Raw genomic sequence first — 22,186 nt, 5'->3', positions numbered from 1 at the left:
AATGGTCATTTATTTATTCTTTTAGCAATTTTGTTCCTTAAAAAAAATTGGGGGGTTGCCTTTCCTGTGAAATCACGTATAAAGTTTTCCAAGAATTTATTTCCATTTTGATGAATCATCTAACTCATCTTGTCATCCGTTCTGATCTCTATCATCTCCCAGGTGTCCCGGCAGTCAGGTAACCGTGACTGACGACTCAGGTCGGCAGCGTTGCGTGCCATCACCTTGTGGACCTTCTTCCTGCCGTAACGGTGGAATCTGCCAGGCGCTTTCGCCCGATAGCTACCGGTGCCGATGTCAGGAGGGTTTCAGGGGTCAGCACTGTGAGCTGGGGCAGGTCAAAGGTCACCGGCTGCCTGCCCTGAGTCCCAGCTCCATCCTGGCCATCAGCATGTGTCTGCTCGTCTTTTTCGGTAAGAGTCAGAATGAAATTAAATGAGAGTGAGATGAGATACACTTTTAAAGCCTCTCTCTTTATGAGGGGCAGCCAATCAGAACAAAGTCACCTTAAAGTGAGAGGAGCTAAAATGGCTTGCTTCATACAAAGGATGACATGTGACATGTTTTGAGTTTTTGGACTTTGTGGTTTCGTTTATTTAATTATTCTTGATAGAATAGAATGCCTTTATTGTCGTTATACAGAATGTACAATGAGATTGGAGATTTATGATTCCTGAGTTTAAAGTTATATTTGCTTTGTGTATTTCTAGTGTTAGTTTTTGTCCTAGTTTTCAGTGGCTTTAGAGTTTAGCTCTCCCTTTGCGTTCCCCTCTTCAGTGTGTCTGCTTTCCCTGTGTTATATTCATTCATGTGTACTGTGTTTTTGTATTTCCTCAGTGTGCCTGTCTGCCTGTGATGTATGTATTTCTATTTCCACGTTTACTTACTTCCCGTTTTACTTTGCCAGTGCCTAGTATGGTGTGCTTTTTCAGTTTTGCTTCCCTTGTCTTGTTAGTTAGATTCAGTTCACCTGTTCTCCCCTGCCGTCGCCACTCTTCCCTTCTTACCTGGTGTGCATATATTGTGTTTATTTCCCCTTACTCTTTGCTAAGTTGTCCCCTCTTGCTATGTGATCTCCAGTTCTAAGTGATTCTTAGTTTGTACTTCTGGCTCCAGTCCAGCCCTGTCTGTGTCTAGTTATGTCTGTGTGTGTAACCAGCAAATAAAGCTGAGTATCTTTGAGTTCAGTGCTCTCTTCCAAGTCCTGCATTGGCGTCCTACTCCTGCCTGCCACACAGCTGAACCGTGACACATGCGGTATCAGGAAATCTGAAACACAGTACGTCAAATGTATGACTCATGTCTGACTTGAATGTGAGTCATGTGATGAGTCATCGTCGATTGACACTGACAGCCGAATCAACTTCAATTAAACTCTAGATGGAAGCTAGAAAAAAAAGTGTCCACACACATCCTGTCAAATCTCCACTGAAGACCTTTTGTTCCTAATTTGTGGAACCATTTGAAGATCAATATTTTTTTTTTTTTCTGTTAGCACGATCGTTAAAAATACAAGCTGTGTTGACGCAAAGAGAGTTTGGTTACATAAATGTTACAAAATAACCATATGCCCTTTTTAGCCATTTGATATATGAACTTAGTCTAACTCGTGAATGGTTACTTCCCCCAGCTTCACACCTTCTGTGTGTGTGGTTTTCAATCAGAAGACTTCATTTCCCTTTCCCCTGAACAGTTTTTTGACCTTGTAGTTTGCAGTGAAAATGTAGCTGTTAGAATTTGATACTCTTCCCAATGGCTGCCTCATTTATTTTTCACCTGTTTGCTGTAATTATACTAATGTTTCTAAATGAACTTGGTACTGATTTATTGAGGCTAAATGGCTCCACAGAGCAGCTTTAATGAGTCAGTGCTTCAAATATACAGGAAGGAAACTAATGTCTGTCCCGGTGGTGCAGAAGCACATTTACGAAAAGATGCATATTCATATCATCCTCCTCTGTCTGTCTGTGTGTGTGTGTGTGTGCGTGCAGCGGTGCTGGTGGCAGTGACGGTGTGGAACCAGAAAGGCAGTCGAAATAAGTTCAGGAAGCGAGGAGTTTACCACATCCCCGCTGAGCATGAGAGCTGGGAGGACATCCGAGAAAACATCCTCAACTACAATGAAGAAGGAGGAGGAGAACAGGACCAGGTACACACAAACACCTACACATACACGCTATGGCTACTGTGCTCTGCTTTTTACATGACAGTTGACCAAGTTTAAAACCTCCACTTCAAGCATTCAAGGGCCACCAGAGGGTGAAAGCTGGAGGTATTTGTGCACTAAAATGATCTACCTTTGAACCAACCCAAGTTCAAAGCACCCCAATGACATCAGTTTAATGACAGTGTTGTTGGTAAAACTGCCAAACACAAAGTGAGGTCTTAGGAAATTGTCACCAGACTTGGTGGATGGCCTTCCTGAGGTTGTAGAAACAAAATGTGTAATTATATTGTTTGACCACTGGGGGCGCTACATGGTTCCCTTTTTGTCATTAAGCATCAGATGTGAAGAGGGTCTAGATGTCACTTTGAAGAAATTATGATCTAAAAGTTTGTTTTAATGATGAGCTCTATGGTGTATATTAACCAAAATAGATTTTATTTATAGAGCACATATATTTTCCTGCTTCCTTTCAGAACGGTTATGACATCACAGAGCTGAAGCGTCCGCTGTGCTCCAGTTTGTCTCAGTCGTCCTCCTGCACCACCGCTCCACTCATCAAATCCTCACCGGGCTCCCAGGAGGAGGTTCATCCGTCCAGTTCCTCGTGCAGCTCAGGTGCTCCCTACCTCAGCATCCCACATCACCACCACCATCAGCATGTCGCCAATGCCAACTACACCAGCGATGCAACCTATGCCAATTACACTGCTCATGTAAACAGAGAAGTGGAGACAAGCGATGTAGGCAGTTACACCGATGCCCCATCTGGCTCACGCTCCCACGTGGACTTTAGAAGCTATGTGGAGCGAATCATTTGGGAGGCAGACAATGACAGCGAGGCTTTCCCGCCAGACGCCTACCATGTCTGGTGCGTGGAGGGCTCTGGGTCATCAGCAGGAAGCCTCAGCTCGCTGGGGTCCGCGGTATCCCGCAGAAACATCGCCATGGGCGATGGGGACCAGGAGGAGGAGGAGGAAGATGATGGAGGTTTTGTTTATGACAGGCTCTCACGGTGGGGCCCAAAGTTTCAGGCGCTGAGTGAGATGTACGACCGGCCACAGCTGACCCTCACATACAGGGACGCAATGGCATACATACAGAGGAGCCACAGCCATGACCCCCTGCCACATCATCATTTGGGGGCGCTACCCAAATAAAACTACACACTCATAGAACGTATAGCAGGGTGGAAAGAGACTCAGTGCTGTGTTCTTGTCAAATCAGGAAGCAAACAAAAAGCAAGGATGGCTGGGAATATGTTTAAAATAGTAATATTAATTTTCTGGTCTTGATATGTATGAACAATAACCGCAGTGATACTCATTGTTCTAAAGACATAAAAATTTGAATTTGTTTGTCAACAGAATCGCCTTTTTCGTTGATTTGCAGCCTTGTTTGCTGCAAACCTTTACAGCTTGTGGTTTCTTAAAAGGTCTCTAAACAAACTGGTCCAAACAAGTGATATTTTCAGTTCTTTTGGCTAATTAAATGTCAGATTATGGTTCATGTCAGAGTTTAGTGAGGCAAGATGAGTGTGCCACATTAATTAAAAATAACGAGGCATAAAGAAGCAATTAAGAACAGAAAAACAATGAATGAGGCAGAAGAAGCAAAAGCTGGAAGAACTCTGGATTCTCATTAGAGTTGTCTGACAGAGACGAGCCCTCAGCGGCACTTATTCAACAGAAACAGGTGATAAATGACAGATATGCATCGTGTGGATATGCATCCAGGCAAACAGGGTAAAAACTAATAGGTTGCCAATGAAATTTACCCAGATGATTATTTGCATTACAAACATCATGCTTCAATATGCACATGAGGCATCTCTGTGCCATTTTACAGAAATCTGAATGATGGATAAAGTTGGTTTCAAAATTCTTTGTTGACATGTGAGAATTTATCCCTCCATGAATCAGAAATTACTGTCAACAGCCAAAAAAACCAAAACAAAACATGTTTTTAGGAAAAATATGAAAAGGTCATCTATAAAACCTTCAGAATACAGACAGGAGTAAAACCTGACAGGTTGGATCATGTAAGTACAAGAAGGAAAAAAAAGCTCTGAGAAATTGACCAAAGAGATGTTTTTGCTTTTTTGGAAACTAGTATTTACTCTTACAATTTTTAACAAATAGTTAACAACATAAAACTTTCCTACTTATTAATTACACAAACACAATTATTTATTTGTATTGCAAGTTTTCTGATTTGTTATGTTTAAAAATACAAATTAGGTGGTACCTCAGACATGCACCAAGTTGCATAAACAAGGAAGATAAGCACAACCAGCGCATGAAAAAACAGGTTTGTTATGTTTCCTCCTTTAACTATTGATTGGTTTAATTAAAAAAATATGCAAGACATTCCAATATTAAGTAGAATTTGGTTGTCTCGGATTGAGGGGCCACAAAGCAAAAATTTCACAGCCAGAAGGATGTCCAACCAGCCCCAGTGTGCAGCTGTGCCCATGGGATTAAATCTGATTGGTTGTTTCCGACACTCACGATTGGCTGCTGCCCTGACAGCGGCTGGTCCATCGAGTGCGTCTGTAACGCTGTGGTCACTCTGTCATGTGGAGCAAATAAGATATCTGTGCAGAGAAACTTTAAAGTGAGTACATCAAACTGAGAAATGTCACCAATGTCATAATTCACATCTGTAAGTGCAGACTTCACTGTAGTCACATTACTTTGATGTTTGAACTTTGTAAGAACAAAAAAAGGAGACAATTTAAGTAAAAGGCAAATTGGCAGGCATTTCCTTCATTCTCATTGACCTTCTGGAGTTCTCATTTTTTTTCTATTTTCAATTATTTCAGTGCAAGCTCCACTGAGATGTTGCTATTTTGGTTTTTGCAGTATAAAATGCACCGCTAAAAGGAAGTGTGTTATCACCAGATTGATTCTCAGTGTGCCTGTGGCACAAATGGCATGAATATTATCATATCTTACCTGTAAAAATCTCTTTAAATCAGATGGGGTGTGAGCGCAGCAGCTCTGTCCCCCATGTAGATCAGTGATGTTGGGAAAGCTTTCATTTCTTCATGTAGAAAACGAGATGGAGACATTAGAGGTCTGAGGTTTGCTTCAGAACCTTGAAGGAACAAAAAAGCACAGAAAAAAAAAACGAGGTTCGTTTTCCGGCCTAACACACAAAGCCGACGCTCAGCTTTGATATATTTTGCTTCCTTTTTTTTTTTTTCTTTAAAAGCGGTTCAGTGTGCTGTGTTTATTTAATTATCAGGGCAGTTTGTGGGTCGCTGTTTCTTGGAAAATGCAGACTTTCTAGGTCAAAAGTTTCTGTTTTCTGGAGGAATATAACCATCAAATTATGTCAGAAATGTTCAGAATGAGCGTTTGGAGAAATATTCTGGTTCACTTAAAAACACAGACAGCATTAAGGCCTTGATGTAGGAGTCTAACAAATAGAGCTCAAAGTTATTTTTAAGGGCATTTTAAAGTGGAATTTGAATCTTTTTTATCTCTGCCCTGACAATTTTTGTTTTGACCCTCACACGCAACTCAAAACCCGTAAACAAAAACTCGACTTCATAAAGAAGCACTCCCAAGGTCAAACTTTGATTTGCTTAAGAAACATCTTTTTTGCTTCCCTGCGCTCTCCATTTCCGCAGATTAAACAGACCTCAGAAAAAAAAATTCCAATAACCAGCTTGGAATTTCTTTTTGCTGTTCTTGTTGCGCTAACATGTGATTCATAATTCTCACACTGGGCCGATGAATCCATCTGCAAGTCAAAAGACATAAAAAGTTGAGAAATTAAAGCTTTGTGAGTTCACCAAGTGAGATACTTTGTACCCTACAGCGTTTCCACAGCCTAAAATCAGCTTTGCTACTTTGTTTTCAGATGAGATTATTTTTGTACTCACTTGTAGAAACTTCACAGAAGCTCCTATTCACTTGCAGTTGGTTGTGCACTCTTAATTTTTTTTTTGTTTGTTTCCTTTTTATAGAAAGAAAAAAAAAAAGCTCGTCATTGGAAACGGCTTTTTGGGGTCGGCTTAAGTTAGATCAGGGTTTGCAAAGTCTGAATTGCCGTCAAGTATAAACACACTGAATCCAGGTGGAGAAGAGAAACGTGGCAGCCGGAGAGTTAAAACTAAGTCAAGCTCAGACATTGTTGTGAAAATCAGTGAAAGTTGACATTTCTTCATTTGGACATTTTTAAACAATTAACCCCCTCCCCGAAGAAGCCATTTTGGCCAATTTCTGCTTGATTTTAATGCAACATAATTTCTCATGTGAAGAGCCCTTTTAACAAATTGGCAGTAAAGATATAAGCAAAAATGTATGACATTGTTTACTTCATTGAAAATGCAGGACATTGAATACATGCATTTTTAACTGCTATACAATAAACCTACTAAAGTACAGTGCTGTGCAAAAGTCTTGAGTCCCCCCTTATTTCTTTATATTTTGATGGGGAAACAGGTGCAGAGATTTATGGGAACATGTTTGAACATACATGGAAATGAAGCATATAAGTGAAAACAGTTTGTACAATTCTAATGAGCTTGAAAGAGAATATTTGGTGTGACCACCTTGATTCTTCAACACAGCCTGAACTCTCTCAGACAGCTTTCTTGTCATTTCTTTAAGTAGTCCTCAGAAATAGTTCTCCAGGCTTCTTGAAGGACATTTCACAGCTCTTTGGCTGTTTGCTGCCTTTTGTTCTGTTCTGTTAAGACGATCCCACACTGCTTTAATAACGTTGAGGTCCGGGCTCTGGGGAGGCCAGTCCATGACTGACAGTGTCCCATTGTGTGTTTTTCTAGGTATGTTTTCACTTCATTGGCAGTGTGGCTGAAAAATAAAGCCATTGCCAATCCGATGCTTTCCAGATGGTCTTGCATAGTGTATCAAAATCTGACTGACACCACCGGCTGAAATGCAGCTGCAGTCCACGGCAGAGCCTCCACTGGGTTTCACAGATGGCTGTAGACACACAGTCGTACCTCTCTCCTGACCTCCTTCATACATATGATGATGAGTTGAACCAAAAAATGTAAAAATTGGATACATCACTCCATCAGACCTGTTGCCACTGATTTTCAGTCCAGTTCTTGTGTAATTTGGGATACCTCAACCTTTTTTCCCTGTTTCCCTTCCTTAACAATGGCTTCTTGACAGCCATCCTTCCACTGAGACCATTTCTGATGAGACTTTGGTGAAAAGTAGATGGATCAACTGAAGGGCCAGATGCACCTCTCAGATCTTTGCTGGGGGGGGGGGGGGGGGGGGGGGGGGGGTTCATTTTTTAAGGATATGACTTACAAATACCGATAATCAGCTGTAGATAGTTTGTTTTTTTTTAGGCTGACCACTAATTCTTTTGTCCTCCATTTCTCCAGTGTCTTCAAATTTTTAAGAACATACTGCACAGCATGCTGAGACATGCCACGTTTTCAGCTAACAGCTCTTTGGGAGTCACCTTGTTGGTGCAGAAATGCAAGTTTATCCCTGTCAAACTGTGTTATATTTGGCATTTCTCATAGATTCAGCTAAAGAAATGAGAACAAATCACATGTTTTTGCTAAGAAGTGTGTCTGAAGATAAAATTTAGAATTGTTTCTTTGCTAAGTTGTCTGTTATGTACAGACACAACACTGCTTCGTCCCTTGAGTTAGGTGCATTTTTTATCCTTGAATGATTCACGTGTCAGTGTTGAATGGCTTAACAAACAAGAAAGCTTCCTCTGAAAGTGGTCAGGTACAAGGGCTGGACTGAAAATGAGTGACAATGTCAGGAGTTACTGACATAATAAATTCAAGTATAATCCAAAAGTTTAGGTAAATACAGAACAAGCTTTTACCTGTTTTTATTAAAAATGTATATATGTTATAGCAGAAAATAAAGGGTGTGTGGACAGATAGCTCTGCAGCTAATAAATCAACACTTTGAATATAACCAATGCAAAGTGACCAAAATTGTGCCAGTGAGCTCTGCTCATGGTGAGCAATACTGATTATTTCTGTTCTTGCAAACTAAACCTAAACGCTCTCTTATCTCTTATCATGAGCGCTGATTTGTATTTATTTAGTGGTCACTTAACAGTCTTTTCATCTGTAAACTGAGCTGTTCGTTTTCGAGCACAAGTTTTTTGTTCTGCTTCCTTTAATGATGGATTTCTTGCTCCCATCTTTGTTGACAGCAAATTTCCCAATTTCACTGATGGTGAGATCAGGACCAAAAAAAGGGGGAGTTTAGACGTCTCTCGAGGGCACAGCGGGACACCAGCTTTTTCTTCTGCAGCTTTTAAAGCAGCCAAAATGTAACAAAGAAAGAAAGAGAGACACTTTGATTGGTGGTGGCTTCAGATCAGTGTTGTGTCTGATGGTTGTTTTCCAGCCTACCTCTCGGCTAAGTATATTGTCATTACACCGCCTGATGAATGTAGTTTTTAAATAGAGAGAGGCAAAACCTGTGGAGGAAGTCTGAGCGAGTAAGTACAATCACAGAACTCAGCGAAACTCAATCTTAGCCAACAAAATAGATAAAGATCTCCTGACATTCTAACAGTTTTTGCACTCAAGTCATGGTTTTCTCCCAGATATAATCAGAATAATAATTCTTTTTTTAAATTTAAAAGCCAATATATCTGCCTGCTAGGCTCTGGGATTTTTCCCATGTAGACAGATTCTACAGATGATAAAACATTTTCATTTTGTTATTTTTTTTTTTCCTCTCTCTTTTGGAAAAATGAATATAAAATGTTAAAAGAAAAAAAAAAAGAGCTTTTTAAGAACTGTACTTAAAGCTATGCATCCAAATAGAATAACACAGGTGTCTTTTTATAAACTGATGTGAAGCTCCAGATGTTGTCTGATTTTTTGACCTGTATGTGTGCAACATCTGTTGAATTTTGTTTAACACAGACGTGTGAACATTTTTATTGAATTCATATGCATTTATTAGAGTGAAGGTTTCAAGTGTCATGTAGCACAGAGCAGTGTTTGATCTGTATAATATGATGTACAAATGGACGTTTTATAGCAACCTAATGTGGAATATTCCTTTTGTATGTGACTTTTAATTAAAAGCTTTTCTTCCTGGGAACTTGAGCTGGATGTTGATGTCGAGCACAGGATGGTTTTGCTATAAAACTATCTCTACATATAAGATAAACAATAACAAAATAAAATGGCTACTGTGAAAAGAATATTGAAAAATACAAGGAAAAAGGATAAAATAAGAAAACCAGTATAACAAATGAAAGGAATAGGAAATTTTTTAAAATCCTTGATGATGTCCTTGTAGCTTTGTGACCCAGTTTGGTCTGGATTCAGCTTTAGGAAGTTGTGGTTTGTTGCATTTACTCTTGGAATTAATCACAGAAAAACACACATGCATTCCAAATGATATTCTCATTGTTTTTACTATGTTGTTAGTACTTCAGAAATGGCTCACAGAGATTCAGTTCATTTAATGAGTCGTAGTCGCACATTTAAGTAATCCAAGTATAAGTTACATAGATCAAGTGTGTCTGTAAGAGTTGACCAGACCTTTGCACACACATAGCAGGAAATCATATTTTATGTTTTCTCCTTATAAGGCTTAACAGACTATCCTTTCCCAGCTTGGCTCAAGAGCCTAACTGAAAGGAAGGTCACAGTGAAAGTTAATATTTACTTACATGGTGCAACACTGCCACCATGTGATTAAAAAAAAATAACCCTGCACAGGACATGCCAGCTATCACAGGGTAAACCCTGTGCAGATCACCAGCCTGTCACAGGGAGACAGAGAACCATTCACACCTGTGGGTAATTTAGAATCACCAGTTAACCTAACCCCACTAACTGCACGTCTTTGGGCTGTCACGCAGACGCAGGGAGGACATGCAGACTCCACTGGCCGAGGTGGATTTGAACCCAGGCCTTCCTGCTGTGAGGCAGTGGTGCTAACCACCGCGCTGCCCCATTTTGTCATTGCTTTGTTTTTTATTCTTTAACTTGATTTAGCTTTAAAAACCAACTCAAAGCACTTTTAAAAATCCTCATTCCTAAATATTCTTCCACTGCTTTTACTTACAGTCCAAAGGCAGAGAAGTCTTTAAAGTTTGAAAGCAGACGAGAGTTTAAGCAGACCTCAAGGTTTATTTTATTTTATTTTTTATTATTTGTTTGTTTGGTTTTTAAACATCCAAAAAGGCACCATAATGCATTTATTTACTTTTAAGACAAAGCGAAGCATGAGGACAGGAGAGGCAATATTTAAAACAAGGACAATATGATTCTAAATCTCTGAAATGCCACAGCAGATCAGAACATTGTGGTCTTATTTGAGCATGTGTGTTAATAAGAATAAGCACATATTGGCCACTATATTAGGAACACCTGTTTAGCACAAATATCTAATCAGCCAATCACATGGCAGCACCTCAATGCATTTAGGCATGCAGACGTGGTCAGAATTTGGCGTAAACGACATGAAAACATGGCTCCAGCCTGCCTTGTATCAGCAGCTCAGGCTGCCGCTGGTGGTGTGGAGAATATTTTCTTTGCACACTGTGCACCCTTTAGTACCAGCTAAGCATCGTTTAAACGCCACAGTTTTGCCGAGTATTGTTGCCAATCATGTCCGTCCCTTCATGACCACGCTGCGGCCATCTTGTGATGGTTGCTTCCAGCAGGATTGTGTGTCACGTCACAAAGATCAGATCCTCTCAAACTGGTTTCTTAAACATGACAATGAGTTCAGTGTACTCAAATGGCCTCCACAGTCACCAGATCAGAGTCCAATAGAGCACCTTTGGGATGTGGTGGAATAGAAGATTCACATTATGGATGTGCAGCTCACAAACCTGCAGCAACCGTGTGATGTTATCATGTCAATATGGACCAAAATCTCTGAGGAACATTTCCAGCACCTCGTTGAATCTTTGCCATGACGAATTAAGGCAGTTCTGTAAGCAAAGGGGGTTCAGCCCAGTACTAGTAAGGTGTACCTAACAGCATGTCTGGTAAGTGTAAAATATAAAGTACTTTGCAATAAAAGCATGAAATGAGGAACAAAACTGAAATAAACTCAGCAAAACAAATAAACTAATCTTAAAGAAGTGCTCTTCTACTTCCACAAAAGTAAAAGGCCTGATAGAAAAAGAATTGAGAGGGAAAAAAAATGTAGTACATTTTTGTAATTCACTATAGAATTTTTGTAATTCTGTTTAAACTGTCATAGACCCTTGTATGATTATTGTTTTTGTGTGGTTTCCATCCACCATAAATGATCCAGCTTTCTTTAGTTTGCATCGCCACATCAGATCTGTAGTTTCTCAGTTTCAGGTTTCAGTTTGTGTATTTTCAGAGGGACTGCTCTTAATGCTCTGCTTTCTTCCTGCACTAATGAAACTACTGAAATTAGTCCTTTTACTTTGTGCCTTAAACACACATAAAGTCTTGTTAGGAAAATAGCCTCTGACCCTCCCCCCTCGCTCCACAGCCCCCCTCTGATACACATATAGAGCTGATATTGAGTGACATGAAGCATGTGCATTGTTGCAGACAATAAAAGGAGGTTATCATGCTCTGATGCAGCTGCTGCTGTGAGGACCAATGAGAGTGAAGATATTTTAGACCTCATTTTGTCTGAAGGTGCTCACTGTTTCTTTATGCAAGCAGACACTTGCATTGATCATTTTTGTAAGATTTTTTTTTTTTTTTTAACTGGGCACTCATCACTTTCAACATGAATAAAATTATAAAAAAAAATAACAAATGTCATAATTTCCCTTACAAAGAAGGACCTCTAACCCATCAGGTTAGATGCTTATCTTTATAACTTTTATACAGATAAGCATAGATTTATACATCAGGTGTTAGTCTATTCCTTAGTATCTCTGACTTTTTTATTTGTTTCAAGTGATGGTGGAAATGAAAATAACAATTTCCCCTCATGTTTAAGTTGAGCTGAGCACAGTGATGTTACGTAGCGAGCGTGTGTGTGTGTGTGTGTGTTGGGGTGGTTTCGGGTGTGTGGAGGCTAAAGCCACGCTTTCCCAGGCCCAAACAATGCACTCACTCTAAGGGAGGTGCACAGATATGGGGGGCCTCTGTCTGCCCCTATAGTCTCTGTCTAACACACACACACACATCAGTACAGGGGTGATGTGTGTGTATTAATGTTGTCCCATTAACACCGGGATCATTATATTTTAGGATGAAGACACTGAGGTCATGTTAGGCTGGTTAAGTTTAGGTTTAGCAGGTTGTCCGGTTTAGGTTAACTATCACAGGGCTTTGGCACAATTTCACGTACTTCCAACATTAAAGTAGAGAAAAAAGCCATGAAAACAAAATGAGAAAAGGATGAAAATATACATGTACAAATGTTAAATAGTCATATATAGTTTGAAAGAGCTATTTGTGATCCTTACATTAAAAGTAACTTGTAAGGTGTACTACCAGTTTGTAGCCACATACATAAAATGCGAGTTGATTAGATGCGATTAGATGTCCATCTCGACCGCTGGATTCAAGATGACGAGGCACCATGGCGCCAGTTCCTGTGTATTTTTAATAGATTAATTCTAAGTCTATGAGGATGCATCAATTCCTTGGAAGACATAATTACACACTAATCAATGTATATTTATAAGTACAATATTCTAGTTTTTAAATTAAACAACCTCAAAAAGTTATTTACCGTCCCTTTAAATTTAGTTTTAATTTGGGTTAAGCGCTGCAGTTTACATTTATTTTAATTATCATTAAAACTGCTATTTTCATGATTAATCATTGGATTTGATTATTAAAATAGCTGCAAGTTGATTTTCTTTGGTGTAATTGCTGCAGCTTTATTTTGGAGTAATTGTCCAGGATGTGATATAGTCATAGACTATATCTGTGTGACTTGTTAGTATATTTTCAGGCTGATCGTATGACTGATGAAATCCTTAAGTATAAGATACTCAACACTCATTTGTTTTTCTCTTATTAGCACTTAAATGCTATAAAGTCAGACGTTATTTTCTCTCAGGCTGCCTTGAGGACAAACGTCACACTAAACTGAGATCTGCTGCCCACCTTAAACACTTCTTTATCACTACAGTGTGAAAGAGAGCAGTTTCACTGCACTTTACAGTAGAATTATACTTCATTCTTAGAAAGGCTTCTTTGAGGCAAAGATGGTACCCTCGTGTTGTCTTTTCCATTAGTTTTGTTCTTATTTAGAGTGGGTTTGCTAGTTTGTATTGATTAAAATGTTAAGTTTTTGTTTCAGTTATATGGATGTATTTGTCACATTGTTTTAAGATCTGAACAGTGTAATCATACAAGAACTCTGAAATACAATCACTTCGACACAGGCTGCATTTAACACACTGGTCTTGAAAACATGTCCCCCAGATTGGCCAAAAAAAAAAAAAAAAAAAAAAAAAAAATTAAATAAAGAAAATTTCCTCCCCTATTCCTTCCTTGCAATATGCCAGTTTTGGAACTTAAATCCCAGTTGGGAAGCACTGCAGAAAGTATTCTTGGATTTTAAATAACTGACTTTAAGGCATTTTTTCCAGCTTTCACAACAAAGCCTTGGAATCTTGTCTAAATTAATGCAAGACAGACTACTCATCACATTTCTCATTTTATTTAAATCATTCCAATATAAAGAAAAAAAAGTTTTTTTTTGAATTGCTGTATTTACAAAAAAAAAGAAAAAAAAGCATACATTCTTTTACTTCTGCATACAGTTGTCATGGTTGATGGTTCGCTGCAGAGATTTACAGTCACAGGTTTGCGCGATCTCACCCTTTTCTGGCTTGTTTCAGCCTAAATTCAGTATCAATAGTTAATATTTTCTTAAAAAGGCACTAATGACTGGCTAGTGTACAACAGTTCAATAGGCATCAGAGCAAGGAAAAAAAAAAAAAATCATAAATAGCTTTTGCCTTTGGCTGTGATCAAACTGAGCTCAATCACTGAAAGATTTTACATATGAACATATTTTTTTTCCTTTACATATTAAGGCTCAATAAATACAAGCACTTAAAATTATATTTAAAAAAAAAAAAAAAAAAAAAAAAAAAAATTTTTGCACAATCGTCAAGTTTCACAGGAATGTAACAAGAATTTGCAACCACGCGGGAACAATTGTGGAGAATAAAAAGCCACAAATGTGCATCAAACACTTTCAGATGTGAGAGCAAATCAGGAAGTTGTTCCTTTGGCTCACGTAGCTCTGAAACTCACTGTAGTTCATTACCAAGCAGTTTGTTCCTCTGCTCCAATCTACAGCATGTCACCACATTTCAGACTGGAAGTGAAATGGGGACATTAATTTAAATCACACTAAATGTCAAAAATCCATCTCTTCAGAGCGGACTGAGATTCCTTTCAATGCAATTTATAAAAATTAAAACACCACTAGAAGTAAGTCTTTCGGTTTTCCTGAGAATCTGACTGAAGCACCATTCAAAAACACTTAGTTCTCACTTTCCAGAACAGCACCAGTGAGACTCCCAGATATGAAATGATTGGTTCTTTTACAAAAACCAAAACCTGTCTTAAGGAAAAAAAAAAAAAAAAAAAAAAAAAGAAAGCCACGACAGCTGGCTTCACTGCCAGCTTCTGCACTGCACATCTGCGGGCTCAACAGTTATGAAATGATAGCTGCTGATTCAGACCAAAATTCACTATAGATTAAAAATATACTAAAACAAAAAAAAAAAAAGTTTGGTAGCCTAGAGCTGCAATTTCTCAGCATATCAAAAGGAGTCGGACCTGAATTACTTCAGACAGAATGGAAATGTGAACGGCACCATTACTGCCTGTAACAGAGAGAAGACGGTCTTACCCTTTCAACAGGAACAAATCCCACAACCTTTCCCAACTGGGGCTTGTCAATTCATCACAATGGCTACTAAAAGTCTGATTTTAGTGTTTAAAAAAAATAAAATGCTACATGGAGGTCTGTTTGCCCCAAATTGTGCATCATTCAGCGAGCAGCTGCTGTCGGACTGAGGAGAGGTAGCACGTCTCGCTGGTTTCGTCCTGCTCAGTGAGTGGGTGGTTTCTCCGTGCTGCTGGGCGGCGTCAGAATCGTTCCCGCGGCAACAGGCGACAGCTGACCGGTGTTACTTTCTGGCATCTGACGCTCCTGAGTTTTCCTCTGCAGGATGAGATGGTTTCACGTTAGTGATGATGAAAATCCCAATTAGCAGAAGTAAAGCTGTCCAGTCAGAAAAATCTTGAAGCAGTTCAACTAAGCTTCAAAGTTTTCACACCAGTAAATAATGCGTGAAAATCGGAATCAAGTGATTCCCTACAACACAAATCCATTAGTCCTGTTCGACAATTTATGCTAAGAGTAGATGCTGAATGGTTGACTAGGCTTTTAAACCCATTACCTTATTTACCAACGCTTTCTACACTTTTTGTCCAAGTTGTGTATTAAAACAATTTTAAATACTCAGCTCTAGTTTTTTGTCTATATGCCCAGATCCCCCCCCCTTCCCTTAAACAATTTTCTGTGGGTTTTGCTCACCAATATATCCAGGTATGCCACGTGTGTCTGGATGTTGTGTCTGTCGTCTGCTCTGACTTTCGGGAAGTTCTTGAGTTGAGGTTTGGGTTCAGACTGCAGCGTTTCCATGAAGGGAGTCATCCACTGATAACAGTGAGATACACTTTCCCAAGTGAGGCCTGATGGACATACACACACACACACACACACACACACACACACACACACACACACACACACACACACACACACACACACCTGTTTTACAATTCAGAGTAGAACCAAAAAAAAAAAAAAGTAGAGGGGGAAAAAATAAATTAAAATGAGATGCTGTGAGGATGTAAACTTACCTGAGACTTTATGAACAATGTCAAAGGTGGAAAAGTGGCAGAAAGCAGCTGCAGCAAGAACACTGTAGTTATAGTCGAGCACAGTGATGTCCATCATACACAAGTCCAATAGCTGCAACACACAGGTCAAAGGTCAGTAAAAATCCTCTTACACACACACACACACACACACACACACACACACACACACACTCTGAAAGCCTTGGGGGCAACTTGGGATTCAGTATCTTGCCCAAAGATAATTTGGCATGCACACTGGAGCATGCCAGGGATCGAACCGCCAACCTGCTCTACCTCCTGATCCACAGTCACCCCAACATAAATAAATGTGGCACAGCTGTTGAAGGTACCTGTGTGATCTGGATGTAGGTTTCCTGGGAAAACTGCGGTTCCAGGAAGTTCTCTTCATCTTTCCGGGCTTCAACCTGAGCGTACAGCTTCAACCAGGAGATGGGCGTCTCTGGACACAGGTTCCAGTCCAGTGCCTGTGGGACAACAACACAGAGGTCAACACAGGAGCTTTGAGTTCTACCACTCAATACAAAATAAAGATAAAAAAAAAAACAAAAAAAAAAAAAAAACAAAAAAAAAAAAAAAGAAGAAGAAGTGTACTGTGGGCATTTTCACAGGAGTTAAACACTGTCCTGAAAACCAAGATTGCTTCAGTTACTGGAAAGGAAATTAACCTAATCAGGTTTATTACAACTAAGTTTTGCAGCTGCACCTTTAGTATTTGAAGCTCTGTGCGCTGGATGTCCCACATGTCGCAGGCGCCGTCTGTGACGTAGGCAAACTCGTAGATTTTAGGCGGGTAGATTTCCTGGTGAGGAGCAAAGTTGGTTATTGAGATCTGCAAAAACACAGGCTCACCTATGAGAATGATTGAACTCTACAAATGAAGACGCTCACCTCTATCTTGGAGGCAATGAAGAGTGCTGTGATGCCGATGAGCTGCAGGTAGTCTTTGCTGACGTTCTCCTGAGTGAGCATGTAGCGGTCAAAGAAGTCCTGAGCAAGGTATGCTGTCTGTCTGTGGAGGCTGTACACCTCACTCACCTGCAGAGACAATTAGACCTCAAGGCTGAGCCTTCATTCAAAAATGGGAACAATCAGAGTTTCTGCATATTAAAGATCTCTCTAAAACAAGTAGTATTACTGCTCACCTCAAGCACCCAGTCCAGAAGAATGGCCCTCATCTTGGGCTGCAGTTTAGGATGCCGCTGCAGGTACCCCTTGTCATGAACATACTTCAGCTCCTTGTTGAGCATTTTGATCCACACGTCGTCTGAATTAGCCCAGCTGGAAGCGAAAGGCAAGTTTTAACAATCAACTGTAGCACATGTAGTAAAGCAAAACTTGTTTAATGTTCCATGAGTAGCCAGTACAAATTTTAAAAAGTTTAATAATAATAATCCTAATCATATGCTGCACTCTTAATTCTCCAGATTAGTCAGTCAGTCTCATGTGCATGCAGCACTGATACTGGACAACTGAGTACTGACTAGGAAAAATCAGAGAGGAATAAATGAGTCCTGCAGACAAACTGTATGTTAATCAAGTTTTAGGTTAACCCCGTTACAAAGTGAGACTGGTGATTAAAGAAGGGGTTTAACTGGCCTCAATACGGGGTGGGGTGGAACAATTGCTCCAATAAAAATAGAGCCGTTGAGTATGACGTGTCAAACTACAACCTCCCCATTGAGGTGTAAAAGCTACACTTACTTGAGGTGAGGAATGGGCGAAGCCTGTATGAAGAGGTTCTTGAATGTGTATTGTTTGAAGTTGGACGGGTCTGCCGGCTCCAGCTCTTTGTGGGGAGTTTCAATGAGAATACACGGAGACGCTCCATCCTCCGACCAACACGTCTGGGAAGGAAAACGAAACCAAACAAAACATGAATTTAAAAGAAGAGGACAGAAACCGCCAGACTGCTGAGTACTGGGACAGACAGTCCCAAGCAGATGCATTAACATAGTAAAGGGACTGATCCGTCATATTTGGTTAATCTGAGTTACTCAACAGGCTTCTAGTTCCAGATGTTGCTGCTGTTCAATTTTATAGATTATGAAATGATAGCTTTGGTTTAAAAAAAAAAAAAAAAAAAAAAAAAAATTGACATCTGAAAAAATTAAGCATTTCCAGACACAATGACGAATTTTCTCAAGTATATGATTTTCTGTGGAATCTTTGGATTTCACCTTCATCAAGTGACCTGTATCATAAGTCTTTAAGGCAGGACTGCACACCAACTATGTTGTTGATATGGTTTATAAAGAAAACAGCACCTCAGCTGTAATATTCAGTTCCAAATCCAGTTAAACAGTGCCACCTTCTGTTAAACAGAAGGTACTGCATGGCTGCGACTGGAAATTTACTACTGAAAAACTTTCCCCTGCCCTCCAATATGGTCTTATTATTACCATAATAAATCACTTAAGACCATGTAGCCAAGTTGAGAGAAAACAGTTTGAAGAAAAATAAAATTCAAATAAAGTCTAGGTTAAGGGCACCTATTTTGTTCCTATCTATGCAGAAAAGACCACAGATCATAAAGCTTTACCCATGCAGTATATGGTGAAAATTAATGAAAAGCACATTACAATAAGACCACAGAAATTAAAAAAAAAAAAAAAAAAAAAAAAAAGGCAGACACACAAGGAGGGTAGTTAGATGGATAAAGACAGATAAACTAGAAACAACACAGACACGCCGAGCTGAGCGCTTATCAGTCACAAACACACAGTCATTAAAAAAGTGTCAATATCATGCAGACAGTACTAACTTGTATTTCATAGCTTTGCTTCTTGGCAGCAGGTTGTAGCTTCTTCTTAGAAAACTGAAGAAGAACAACAAAAACTTCTAAGTGTGTGTTTGAGCTAAAAATAGAACAACAAAGCTGAGACAAACACTGATAATCTGGAAAATAGGTCTGCACTTAATAACCAAACAAACCTCAGTCTTCCTTTTCTTCAGGGGGACTCTGATGGCTGGCTCGGGTGCGTTCGAATCTCTGGCTTGAAGCGTGATGCGACCACTGAAATTAAAAATAAATGCGCATTGTCAAATAAGTCTCTTGCTTTCTGCCATGTTAATAAAATCCATTTACAACTTAAAGAAAAAAAAATAGTTTCACATGATTGGATTAAACAGTTGATGAACAGTTCATTAACCCAATCATGTGTCCAGAGCTGCAACAACTGAAGACAAAAGCAATCAACAAGGGATCTTTATCAGCCCTTTAAAGAAAGAAGTGATTACATCTTGATGGATTTAGTAACGGGCTATGGTCTTTATCTTACATTATATGACTGAACTGCTGACAATGAATATTACATCACTTTGGGCTCTAGGAATCTAATATTCCTGATTGGTTTTAAATTTAAACAGACGAACCCTTTCCAATAATTGAAAGATTAAAAATCAGCTGTTAAAACACAATGTGATCTAATCTAACTGTACAAACGTCTATTAGTTTTCACCTCCTCTTGCTCATTTCTGCTCATTAATTTGAACTAGTCTGTTGTATACTTATATACTTAACAGAGCATTTAAAGCCAGTGATAAAACTCTATGCAAAGGTGGCAGCTCCTCTTTAATTCAAGGCCCCCCAAACTGGTTTGAGAACAATCAGAGCTTCTTACCTGCGCCTGGACATGGTGCCAACTGTATTTATGGCTCAGCTGTAAAGGAGAAAGAGAGAGATGAGATGGAAATACAGTTTTAAAACTGCACACTGACAGAAAAATTCACTTGAGACAAATAATTCAGATTTTCATGGAAACTTTTCAAATTTAACAGGACTCTTTCTGGAGCAAATGGGCCCCAATAATCAATGCAACCCTAGTGATGCTCTATAGGGTCAAAAACCCCAAAATGAGCACAGCTGGATCCTAATAGGCTCAAAGTCCACAAATATAATAGAGGATCCCATTTCAGGTTCACTTTTAACCTGCTTTAAGATGTTGTTAGCTTATAATAACAAAACGCAGCAGTGCAACGCAGTGTTAGCTTATGGCCACCATTTTAGGCGTCCCAGTGGTTCCGACAAAAACCGAAAATGGGGGGATTAACAATGCTGTAAGACTACATGTAAAGAATATGGAGCGCTTCATCTCAGAGTAAAGAGATGAAACTGATTAAAAACATGATCATTTCAGAATTAAAACTGCCAGGCAAAACCTGTAAGCTAGTGCGGTATCTGCAGCCAGAAAGGAGGGGGGCTGGTTGTTCCCTCGATTTTGAACAAAAAAAGCGGAAAAATGCCACAATTCTTCTCAAATTTACCCTCTTCGACAACCGAGCACACATCTCAAAACACCTTTGGTGTACTTAGAATGAGTGAAATCGCCGAAATATCAACTTTAATTGAGGACTGAAACTCAAAGACGCGCCAATTTCCGCAGCGTTGAAGCGGGAGGATTTGAGCCCTACCTCCCCGAAACTGCCCCAAGTCTCCCGGGTTAAACTAGCGGAAAAGATCGCTAAAGATAAACTATATAAACTTTAAACATATCGCAACAGCTAAAATAAACCTTTATGAAGCACATATCTGAACGCAAACCTTTTTAAAGCGCTACAAAGTCGGATAAACCGAGACCAACATCAGGCCAAGCTGCGGAGAGGAGCTACTGTAATTAGCAAACTTAGCCCGATATCTCCTAACGAGGTCAACAATAACCAGCTAACCCCGATCAGCAGTTAAACTGGGGGCGATCTGCAGTTTCTGCGTCCAAACACACTAATAAACTGTTGATTATAGTTAACAGGCAGCAGAGTCAAAGACAGACTGAGGAAGTTACATTGTTCAACTTTTAAAGCTGCGTGCTTCAGTATTTGAACAGAAACGCCACCAAAAGCCAAGATTCTCACTAAATACGCATCTGGCACAACATGCAGGAGCAAAATGAGTGAAAGCGGCCTGCATTACAAGTGGAAACTACGTCCAATAAGTTAAAAATACAGAAGAAAGAAAGAAAGCAAGAAAGCAATCCCTCCTTTAGTCCACATTTGAATCCATTTTTGCTCCAATAACGCGGATTTAAAGACGAGACTCGCGATGCAAACGGCAAAAAAGTTCAGCAGCTTCAAAGCAGCACTGATATAAAGCTAGAAATATTAATGTAGCTCCGGGGTCTTACCTCCTCAGTGAAGAATGAATGAGTGCATCAGCTGTGGCGCCGGCGCCAATCCTTATATCCGCATCTGCCTGTCTGCCAGTGCGCATGCGGGTTCCCGGTTAATAGAAACGCGCTAAATGTTTAAATACGAACTGAGATTTCTACAAACCGGCAAAACTGGACCGCTCAGACCGGGTCCGTATACTATCCGCTGCGGAAAAACAGCTTATTCACAGCCTCGGGACGGAGTTAAACATAATGTTCGCCCAGTTTATCTGGAGCCTCCGTTCATTTCTAACGGACACCGAGCTGCAGAAAGGAATTATGAAGTAAACACCGTTTTCTGTACATTCCGGTTGAACTTTAACGATTCGGTAGGCACTGTGAAATATTATAGTACTACTTGTTGGTGGTAATTTTTAAAATCCATAGAGTTATTTTCGGATTTTTACGCGGCACCGAAAGTGCTTCCCACGCGAGTCCCGCCTATGGGAGGGAGCTCCGTGATGTTGAGCCAATGAGAGGACGAGCAGCGTCAGCCGCGTGCTTCCTCCTCAGAATGTAAACAGAAGGAGCACGTGGATCTGCTGTCAAACGGAGGAGCAGAAAAGCTGCTGCTAATGTGTGGCTTCGTTTCAGCTTTTAACTGCAACAGAATAATTCCTGAGTCTCTGCTTAAAGCAGTTAATAACAAAGTAAATAAAATAACTTCCAAGATCACCACACAACCACGAGAAAAGAAACTGTTAGAAAAGTACTACAAACTACTACAGAGACTACAGGACTACATAGAGATGCTAAATTATTTTAAAAAATAAAAGAACTCACAGAGACAAAGAGGTAAGATGAGATTGATATGTAAAATCACCTTGAAGTGAAGCAAAAAGACCACTGAGATCCTCAAAACACTTGCAAAAGTACAGCAAACTACTGCAGAGACTTGTATTTGAGTCAAATACAGAGACTCAAAACAATTTTACAGGAACTACTGAGAGACACCAATGGTGAAGAAATGTAAAATAACCATAAGTAGACTCAAAATGGTCATAAATACTAAAAACAGTTCCAAAAAAG

The 22,186-nt window shown here is 39.7% G+C and overlaps 2 protein-coding genes across 2 annotated transcripts in view; one reads left to right on the top strand and one right to left on the bottom strand.

Moving 5' to 3' along the window:
* LOC115794867 (neural-cadherin) overlaps positions 1 to 6,755 on the top strand; it is a 153,735-nt gene extending 146,980 nt beyond the window's left edge. Inside the window, exons 32-34 of the mRNA XM_030750544.1 lie at positions 163 to 413; positions 1,992 to 2,149; positions 2,641 to 6,755. Of these exons, the coding sequence (XP_030606404.1) occupies positions 163 to 413; positions 1,992 to 2,149; positions 2,641 to 3,324 (1,093 nt within the window). The 3' untranslated portion in view covers positions 3,325 to 6,755. The remainder of the gene's footprint in view (positions 1 to 162; positions 414 to 1,991; positions 2,150 to 2,640) is intronic.
* A 7,465-nt stretch (positions 6,756 to 14,220) lies between these two features.
* Positions 14,221 to 21,200, bottom strand: ccne2 (cyclin E2). The gene is made up of 12 exons (XM_030750443.1): positions 21,134 to 21,200; positions 19,637 to 19,675; positions 18,948 to 19,029; positions 18,778 to 18,831; positions 17,718 to 17,860; positions 17,159 to 17,294; positions 16,905 to 17,051; positions 16,720 to 16,815; positions 16,346 to 16,480; positions 15,996 to 16,107; positions 15,667 to 15,824; positions 14,221 to 15,291 (listed from the first exon to the last, which is right to left on the bottom strand). The coding sequence occupies exons 2-12, from the start codon at positions 19,648 to 19,650 to the stop codon at positions 15,178 to 15,180; spliced, it is 1,191 nt and encodes a 396-aa protein (XP_030606303.1). The 5' UTR covers positions 19,651 to 19,675; positions 21,134 to 21,200; the 3' UTR covers positions 14,221 to 15,177.
* Between the last annotated feature and the right edge of the window lie 986 nt (positions 21,201 to 22,186).

Source organism: Archocentrus centrarchus, chromosome 16 (assembly GCF_007364275.1).
Source record: "Archocentrus centrarchus isolate MPI-CPG fArcCen1 chromosome 16, fArcCen1, whole genome shotgun sequence".
Taxonomy (NCBI): Eukaryota; Metazoa; Chordata; class Actinopteri; order Cichliformes; family Cichlidae; genus Archocentrus; species Archocentrus centrarchus.
The sequence above is the reverse complement of the archived record's forward strand: the minus strand, read 5'-3'. Positions and strand labels throughout refer to the sequence as shown.